Source organism: Anastrepha ludens, chromosome 2, assembly GCF_028408465.1.
Source record: "Anastrepha ludens isolate Willacy chromosome 2, idAnaLude1.1, whole genome shotgun sequence".
Taxonomy (NCBI): domain Eukaryota; kingdom Metazoa; phylum Arthropoda; class Insecta; order Diptera; family Tephritidae; genus Anastrepha; species Anastrepha ludens.
In genome coordinates, this window is record NC_071498.1 from 105,605,135 (window position 1) to 105,615,498 (window position 10,364).

At 37.3% G+C, this 10,364-nt stretch overlaps 1 protein-coding gene across 1 annotated transcript; it reads right to left on the reverse strand.

Moving 5' to 3' along the window:
* Positions 1 to 5,904: 5,904 nt before the first annotated feature.
* On the reverse strand, positions 5,905 to 10,364 carry LOC128855031 (TRAF3-interacting protein 1). Its single transcript, XM_054089599.1, has 5 exons — positions 10,038 to 10,364; positions 9,808 to 9,925; positions 7,714 to 9,239; positions 6,906 to 7,120; positions 5,905 to 6,194 (listed from the first exon to the last, which is right to left on the reverse strand). Exons 1-5 carry the CDS (start codon positions 10,167 to 10,169, stop codon positions 6,047 to 6,049), a joined length of 2,139 nt encoding a protein of 712 aa, XP_053945574.1. The 5' UTR covers positions 10,170 to 10,364; the 3' UTR covers positions 5,905 to 6,046.

Sequence of the window (10,364 nt, forward strand, 5' to 3'; positions counted from 1 at the left end):
CACGAGCAAACACTCACAATTATTTACTCCTTTTATCAGACTATAAGAAACGTTAAACTTACGGGCAAGTGAGTAGAACAAATTAACTGATTTGCAAAAAAAAAAATCAAGATATTTATTTATTTATTTATTTATTCTATACTTATAAATAAATTTATAAAGTATATGTTGGGGCTGGGCGACTAAGGCCATATTGCCCCAAGGAAAACTGATTTACACTTCATGAAGTAAGTTATGTACACTAAGAGCGTCTTTAAGGATTTATAGCACTCTCCTGGCTATAGTCTAGGGCTTTTGTTAGATTGATATTTTGGTCTCCTGATACTGGACACTGTTTGAGTATATGTTCAACGCTGAGGATGGTTGAGCACCATGCACATTCTAATGGCCGTGACTGTTGAAAGTAATGTTGGGATGAGAACTTTGTTACGCCAACTCTCATGCAAGCCATGATTATGCAATCTGTTCTGGATAAGTTTGGGTTGTATTTGGGTCGGTCGATGCCGGTGTTGTGTTTGCTCAAAAAGGATTCTGATAGAGACCATTTTTGATTTTCATTCTCTTGGACGTATTTTTTGTAATAATTTGTGATAATCGTTCTTAAACATGGAACTTCTGATATTAACGGCAACTTGTTGGCATTTTTGGCGGTATCATCAGCTAGCTCGTTTCCCTTTATCCCTGAGTGACCTGGTATCCATAACACTATAATGTTTGCTTGGCCTGGCAGACCATTTGTAAGATATGTGTACTGCTCGCTGTTTTCATTAAGAAGAGATACAGCTACGCTGAGGCTGTCGGTGCATATTAGTGCGAAATTATGTTTTGTTGCTGCAAATCGTATGGCTGCCAGCTCCGCGTTGTGAATTCCAGCATTAGGTGGTAATAGTGATTCGTGAACGACCTTGTATTCATCCTTAGAGTTTTGTTCGACTACTGCGTATGTTGCTGTTTCGTCGAGCAGGGAACCGTCTGTATATATGGTTATATCTGGAGCGTGCCTATTTTTGTATTCTAGAAATGCTTGTTGGTAGATGATGGTAGGTGTGGTTTTTTTTTTGTCAATCATTAATTTTGAATGTGCTGTGATCTGTTCTATGGGTTTGGCCGGTATTGGTATATTTGTACTCCGCATTTTCGTTGCTATCAATCTAATGCTGTTTCTTTTTTCTTTGTTTTGATTTTTGTTTATTACGTTCCAGAATTCTGTATGCAGAGCGTGTGCGGGAGATGTTAGGGCTTTTGCCGCCATATTTATAGACCTGGTGCTCAGTAGCCAGTCCAAATCTTTAAAACATGCCTCTACTCTGGTGGAATCTAGCGGTGTTGATATTAGTAGCCCAGACGCTGTGCTGAAACAACTGTTCATGGCTGTGTTTATTTTGCTTTTATTTGCCTCGGATGTCCATCCGTATAGGGTCACGCAGTGCTGTACTGCTCCTTCGGCTAAAGATCGACATATTGCGGGTGCCGTATCCATATGTGGGCCTTTTTTCTTTGTGCATATTATCTTCAGCACGTTGTGCACCTTGCTAAGTTTGTTAACTATATTTTTGACGTGGTCATTCCAAAGAGCATTTCTAGTGAAAGTGACACCTAAAATTCTCATATTGCTTTGTAATGTTATCGTGGTGTTTCTAATTGTAATATTATTTGCGTGGCAGCTTATTTTCCTGCATATGTGCAGGGCTTCTATCTTGTTAGCTGGAATCACTGCTCCTGTCATGTTTGCCCAGTTTTGTATCTTCCTGTCCAGCTTGTTCAAGTTTTGTTGTACTTCAGCTTCGGCTTCTGAGACTAGTGCAAATATGTTGTCTGGGTATATCCCTATAAAGTTTACACCGGGTGTGTTATTAACCAACTTGGAAAGTGTGTTTGTGTATGCGCTGAAGAGGAATACTGACAGAGGTGAACCTTGTGGGATGCCATTGTTGAGAGTAAAGGGGCGTGAGAAGTACCCGTCGACTTTGACGGTGATCCTTCTATGTGAAGGAAGGATAGTATATGCTTTAGAAGTATTTGGGGTACACCCCATATATTTAATTCTTTTATTACGTGTGTTGATATGACCCTGTCAAATGCCTTCTCGATATCTTCAGAAACTATGACATTGTGGTTCTGATTTCCCAAGCAGGTTTTCGTATTTGCTTCAAGTAGGTGACAAAGGGTATGTACTCCGTGTCCAGCTTTGTATGCGTGTTGCGATGCATGAATGTTGTGTCCATAAACTTTCCAGAGCATTTGCGTTATTATTTTGTCAAAAATAAATAAATTAAAAAATTAAAAAAATAAAAAATAATAATAAATCAAATTTTTGCTAGGACTGTTATTAAGAAAATAGGACGATAACCTTCCGTGGAGTTCTGATTTTTTCCAGCTTTTGGTATTGGTGTGAGTGTTGCATGATTCCAGTCGTGTGGATATGTTCCTGTTCTGAGGATTTCACTGTAAAGCTCGCATAAGCGGTTTTTGATTATGCTCGATGCGTTTTTGATCATGGAGTAAGTGATTTTATCCTTTCCGGGTGTCTTTCCTTTCACACGCTGGGGAGTGAGATTTAATTCGATCAATGTTACTTCGTTCATTATTCCATTAGTGTTATTGTTGTCGCAAACATTGCTGAAGTTTATTTGTGTTTTTTCATGGATTAGTTGAGGACTGAAATTATCGTTTGATGCTATTGAACTCCATAAATTAGCGAATTTCTCAGCTATTACCTAAGGGTGTGACAGTATGTCATTATTTTCAAAAATGGGATGGAAGTCTAGTGCTTTAGATGATTTTATCTTTTTTAACCTTGGTCCAAATTGTTTTAGTGTCTAGGGTAGGGTTAAGTGAGTTAACAAAACAAGCCCATGTTTCCTTTTTAGCCTGTTTGCATGCTCTTCTAACTTGAGCTGATATCTTTTTGTAGTTAAGACTAGTTACTGCTTTAAACTTCTGCCATGCTTTGTTTTTTAGAATCACGAGCTTGCTTATTTCGGAGTTGAACCAAATTGGTGTTTCCTTTTGTTTGAGGGGTTGGTTAAGTGGCATAGATTCGTTGGATTCGCTTCCTTATTCACGTTTCTAGTTTGTTCAAATTGATGGTGTAGGATGTCATTTTTCCGCTTGAAAAGATCCCAGTTGGCTTTACGTTCCTGGAATCACTTTTCAACTTTTTTGAGGTATTTTGGTCCGGTATTAGTTATGAATATAGGAAAGTGGTCTCCCGCGATTGATTGAGCTGGGCAGCTCCAGTTTAGCGTTGATGCCAGTTCAGCGTTTGCCATAGATACGTCGACTGAAGTGAGAGTGTTCCTTGTGTTTAAAAGTGTTGGCGATCCGTCATTCTTAATGGTAAGATTTTGTCGATCTGCGAATTGCTCCCACAGTGCACCACTTCTTGAACAGTATTTCGAACCCCATAAGGTGTTTTGGGAGTTTAAGTCTCCTCCTATGAGGTGGTGGCCTGTGTTTATTTCTGGTATGTCGTCGAGAAGTTATGTAGTTAAGTTCACATCAGTTTCTTTGTATATATTTGTAATGTGCAAGTCTTTTACCCCGTGTACTGTACTTGTCTGATGTAGAAGATTACTAGTAGAAGTCCTGTGATTGGACGTGTTGACTGTATTTTTTACCAAAATCGCTATACCGGATTTGGCATATGGTGATGTTTTGTTGTGATGATAGGCTTTGTAGTTTGGTAAGTGCAAAAAATTTAGATTTTTTTGTACAATGTGCGTTTCTTGTAAGAGTAGAACGTCTGGCATATGTTTGTGTACGAGGTATTCGAGAGCAAATTTGTTATTTGAGTATCCTTGTATGTTCCACTGTAATATTGATAAGTTAATACCATTTATCACTTGACTCTTCGTTGCTTATTTTGGTTGTATTTGATGTTGTTGGCGTAGTTTGGTTGTTGTTTTTGTTTAGACTTTTTATATTTTTTGTAGTTGTGATATTGTTTTTGACTATTTGTGCTATTGTTGGTTTTTGAAACGGTGCTATTTCGTAGGCTGATGGGTTTGTATTGAATAATTTCCATGCTTGTCTTACTGTGCACCTGTTTTCAATTTTTATTTTATTTATTGCTTTGTGTTTGAGAAAGCTTGGACATGCGGGATCGCTGGAGGCGTGCCTGTCATTGTTACAGTTCACACAGAATTTTTTCTGGCAAGTTTCATGTGGTGGTGGTTCTGCGCATTCTTTGCATAGTTCTACGCCTTTGCACCATTTTTTCGTGTGCCCTAGCTTTTGACACATTTGATCTAATGGGATCTAAAAAAGAAACAACGCTTTTTCTCTACCCCGAAAATATCACTATAACTTCTAGTTACTAGCACACCGATTATGATACTCGTTCTTAACGCGGCGACTGCCCGAATAAGACTCAAAAATCAAGATATATTCAATTGAAATAGCCACACTGTACTGTACTGTACACTGACAATTACTTTTAATGGAGTTTCGAATTTTTAAAACGAAGCTTTCGAAGTGCCAACCTTTAGCTGTAATCTATTGAGATTCCGTGATTAAAAAACTTTATTTCTTTTCATGTTTCGCATAATCCTCTCTCAAGCGATTGCTCATATTTAAGGGGGGCAGCTCATCCAGATAACGAGTTTTTCAATCATTTTTGCGAAAAACTGAGAGTATTTATTATCTTAAAATAAATTACATATTATTATTTATGCTCACACGAATATACAAAGATTAAAAAAAAAATAAAAATAAAAATAAAAAAATGGCGCCGCTACAGCTGCTCAAACGAAGTTCCTTTAATTTGCGCCGTGGAATGTCCAGCCTCTTGTAATCAATTAAAATCAAACGGACAAATTTTTTTCATTAAAAAAAGTTTCCGCTTTGCACTGACTCATTTTAAACGAAAGAAATTAAAATTTGAAGAGAAAAAGTGAAAAAAATTACACTTTTTTTACTAAACAAATTGATCAAAACAACATTTTTAGTGATAATTAGTACATAATTGGATGCACATGCAAAGGCCAATATACCTATTAAAGAATATCCCTGTGAAATCTTAAGTTGATGTCTTGATTACTTTTTGAGTTATATTCGACAACGCGGAAAAAAACATATTTCGAGAAAAACGCGAAGAGATTTAGCAAGAAAACAGATTTATTTAGACACAAAGAAGGATTGAATTCATCACTTTGCGGATAGAGCTTCGAATATCATCTAATGTAGGTAGGTACTTGAAATGCTGGAATTACCAGTTTGATACTCCCCAATTAGCACTAAAGCGGCGTTTTGATACAATTTTGAGACCTCCAACTATAGCTGTTGGTGTAATGGAGCAGGTTGATGATATTTAGGTTGGAGCACTGTCCGAGGCTGTCGAAGAATGGAGCACTAAGTGATTTTAATCGTCTAGCTACCAAATCCGGACATTTACGGGAAAAGTGCTTAACAGTCTACTTCTCTGAAAGGTCACCACTGCCTCTGCAACGAGGATTCAATGGCGCGTGTGTCGATCATCCAATGAGTGGTAAGCTCAGCAACGAATTTGGAAATTCAATGGTGTGGAGTCCGCAGAACTTTCTGCATCGTGCGTTTATTGTACTGGGCCAAAGGGGTTTCGAAATAAGAAATAAATTGAGCTCTATCTGTTTTGCGCTCTTTTTGAGAAATAAGTTGTGCAATTCCTCGTTAACAGCAGTTAAGGGGATGTCGATGACCGGCTAGCGGCGCCTGAGACCAATTCAGCAGACCCCTTCCAAGTCGAACCCCTCTAGTATACTATTATAAGTAAAGTTCCCCCGAGAAGTGAAAATTCGTCTCACTGTAAACAAAAGTGAGACGTGATGGATTATAAATTTATTCTAGAGAAATTAACTATTTAACTTGTCCTTTTAGCATTATACTCGTATAATCGCTATTCTCCTCCAATCAAAAAACTTGAACTAACTGGAATGCGCAATTATTACTATTGAGCAAATAGTTATTAAATTTTGATATAATTTTTTTATATACATAAGCACATGACCAAAATGTTCCATAAGTTCCTAAGTAAATACATACATATATAGTTTAAATGTTAGCCACTTTACTGGTCTGCAAGCATTTTTAATATTTTCTCTGAACTTTGCAATATTTTGGTACGACTCGCATCAATCATTTCTATAAACTCCTTGATGTTGGCTTCAATTTGCACAAGTTGGTTTTTCATGGGCTCCGTTGCCGACTCGGTGAGACTGTGAATTCAAAGGTTAAACCAAAATAATATTTAGACAATACAGTGCGTGAAATAATTATAGCGGTTTGACAATTTATTTATGTCCTATTTAATTTTAATAATTTTTTTAATGGAAATATATAAGTAGTTCATGGTACCACGAAAGCCTTAATCCAAGTTTCAAGGTTAGTGCATATTTAAAGAAATTCTAAAAAATGTTCATCAAACTTTCAGATTTTTTAATCAGAATTTTTAGAAAAAATTCGAGTTAACAGTTTTATGGCCCATTGAATTTTGGTATAAGTATATATAAGTGTAAGATTTTGCAGTTTCATATGTCTTGCGTTGACTTTTGATTTTTTTTCTTTCTGGCAGACTTTTGCATTTTTTTCATACAACGAATGCTCGCACGTTTTTGAGCCTCTTGAAATTTTCACTTTATTTGCCAACATTCGAGAGGGTATAAAACGGCCTGCTAGAAATTTTTCTAAAAATTCTAATTAACACGAAATTATGATGAAAAATTGATAAACTTTTTTCTGAACTTGCCCAAAAAATTTAGTTTGGATTCATAGCATTTGTGCAGTATAATGAACTATATTTTCATAAAAAAATTTAAACTAAATGAGAAACAAAAAAAATGTTATAACTTGTCAATAAGTGCTAGTGCTATAATTATTTAACGTAGTGTATATATTTACATTTCTACAAATATTTTAAGCGTTCATACCTCTTTTCACGCCTAAGCTCGTTAGCCACTTGTGTGTACGTGTCCCGCCACATGGTCAACTCCAATTGCATAGCGTCGATATCTTCTGGTATGAAATCCATTAACTTTCCAAACGGATTAACTGACTTAGTCAAATTTTGAATGACGTCACGCAGATTATTCATTTGGCGGGCTGAGCTTTGACGCCCAATTAAATTGTTGGCAAGGTCCGTATCCTGAAATCGGTAATAACGCTAAATGCGATTTTTGGTTCGAACAGAACTTTACTGTTTAAAATTCAGAATAATTAAGAAAATGTCCAGGCATAAGCCCTTTTTTTAAGGAGAATGTAAAAATTAAAAAACAGCGAATATAAAATGCGCTGAGGTTAAGCTAGAATTATCCAGTTATGTTCGGCAACTCCTCATATACGATATCTATGCTCTTCTGCCACATCCTTTGTTAATATAGAAGAGCCGTAGAAAGTCAGAGAGCAAGCACTACTGGTGCTCATCGAAATTATGTTTGGTTAGTAGCATATCTGAGAAGAGCACACAGCGAGTTTCAGCCAGATCGGTATATTTCTTTGTGTTTGGCATTCGTTTGAATTGAGAAAGTCGTGTGATTTTTCCTTTCCATCACGACCACGCACCAACTCAGCCCTCAGCAGGGCGGAAGGAATCAACAAACTAGAACAGCGTTGGATGAAATGTATAAGTCAAAAAGGAGACTATGTCGAAAAATGAAAAAGGTTTACCTCAAACAATTAAGTAGTTTTTATTTTTGCATGGGTTTTATAAACGATCCTCGTATGTAAATATAATATTACCTTTTCATTCTTTCCATTTGAGCTATTCCCAGTTGGCTGCTGCATTAATTCTTTCTGCGTCTCGAGTATTTGTTGAACCAAATGCCCTTGTTGTTCCAAATTATGCTCGATGTCAGTCTCTTCGACACGCGCCACTCCATCGGGTGACTCCCCGATATTGACAGTAGTCGCATCTTCTATGACCACTAAATTCTCACCATCGTCATCCAAATCACCGAAGCTCTCCAATTTCACGTTGGTACTTGACAATTTTACTTGGTCATTCGGCTGTAATACAATCTCTATGTTACGATCCCGTCTCCGTGGCGCACCAGGGCGTGCTGATGCCGGTCGTGCACTCGGCGGTCGCAGGGAGGTTCTTGGTCGATTTGCAATGGTACTACTTTCACGTGAGTTCTCGCGTGTGAATGTGTGCTCACGCCTTACCTCGGTGGGTGTAGGTTGGACTGCGGTGGGAGGTGGGGCTGGTGATTGGATTTCGCCTTGGGCTTGTATTGTTTTCGGTTTTTGTTGTTGCGTATGTGATTGCTGTACAACTTCTGGTTCCTCTTCATGCCCTTTGTTGTGTGGCACTGACCCATTTGGTATTTTGTTTAAAATATTCCCATTCATATTATCGTTTTCGTCTTTTATATTTTTTATTGGTTCTTGGATTGTTCCTTCCCGTTCTTCTCGAGCTGCCACATTAGCGCTTGATCGGCGACTACTCCCTGATGATTTTTTACGTCGTGCCGAAGACTTCCGACTTCCAAGCTCAGTGACAGCTTCCATAGCGTCTGTGGGCATACCCAATGCTAAATTGTTATCCACAACACCTTGGAATCCCATTAGATCTTGCTCCGAGACTTTGCTGCTTCGTCGATGATTTTTTATGGAATTACTTTTAGATGGTGTCTCCGATGGGCCTCTTTCCGGTTCTATAGTTCCAAGTCCCTCTAAATTGGTTTTCAATGTCAGATTAGGTTCATTGCTTATCAAATGAACAGTTTCCGGTTCGCTAGATCCTTCTATTATGTTAGGCGAAGAACTCTTTTCTTTGGTGGAATCAGTTCTGCTTTTTAAAAGTTTTGTTTTCTCTGTAGATTTTTCACTATTCTTAACAGTTTTATCCTTCGTATCCTTCGGTACTTGCCCGTTCCTTATTTTCCTAGATTTTTCTACTTCTCTGGCTTCTGTGGACTTTTTCGATGGTTTGTCTGATTTCGTGGGAGGCGAGATAGTTTTACCGACTTTTTTAATGTCTTTAGTTTTTGCATCTTTAATGCGATTTTCTTTGTCCTTGGATTTTTCGTTTGTCTTATCCTTGTTCTTTTTGTCAACTTGTTTGTCACGAGGATCGGTTTTCGTAGAGCTGGTAGCCTTCTCCGGACCTTTGCCGTTTAGAACTTGTTCGACAGGACTTTTCCAATCTAATTTCTTATCAATTACTTCTCCCATCAATTGTAGCAGTTCATTGGTCTTTTCTGGCTCTTGACCAGCTACTATTTTTGAGGTCCGTACAGTTAAGGGTTTATTGGATACAATTTCTGTAGGCATAAAATTCAAAACAAATAGAATTGATTTCAATAAATACTTAATGTATTACTTGTGTGTGTATAATTTTGTTACAATGGTCCAAAATAGAGGCACAAAAGAGAAAAATAATGGAGCCGGAAATTCGATATTTGTTTGTTTATTTATCGATCCAAATAATCGAAATGTGATTGAGATCGAAAAGTACTTGAAATTGATAAAATTGAGCTACCTATATTATGACTGTTCATCAAAAACATACATCGCATATCAAAATATCGATGACTCGCCCCGCACTTAGGCTCTTCTTTACGTTTTGAACGCTTTAGAACATTTAGAATCGGAAAGAACCATGTGCTCAGAGTCTTGTTCCCTGAATTGAATAACGTATTTATATTTTGACTTCTTACTAGACGAAATAGGAATTACTTCCAATAATTTTGAATATTAATTACAAGCCGCGCAGTTATTCTTTGTTTGCCCCACTTTTCCTTCAATTTCTTTGCATGAGAAGCAATAAATCTTTATTCTACATACCCACACTTTTTATCTACACTGGGTACTATGTTACTCATTACTTACTTATGACATCAATCATTTTCTGCAAAAACCTCATCTTGTCATCGCGATCTTTGATGTTATCAGAATTCAGCTCCTCAGGCGTGTAAAGTCCAACAAAGCAACGAGTTTCTTTAATGACCTACAACGAATGGGAATTGGGTCAGTCAGCTTCAATTAGCACATACATACATATATGCATGCATATGCATATGTATGTGAAAGGTTTACCAATACCAATCCCTTCCACTTACGGCATTAAAGACATCGTGCAGAAAGCGAAACGGTGGTTTTGTCAATAACTTCTCCGTTAAGGGGGGCTTCTTCACGTATTTACCCAACGTTTGTTGTGTACGTTTTATCACAGCTGCATCTAGATCTCCCATTGCTAGTGATTATCATATGAAGTTGAGTAAAAATTCTATTTTTTTTATTTTATTTTAATTCACTGTAAAATTTGCTAGTGATTCACAAATAGCCTTAGACTTTTCATTGTTTTGATGAACTCAACACATATGACTGGCTTTTGTTTTGAACTTCCGTTGGCTTGGTTACGCGTACTTTCACTTTTCGTTAGACCT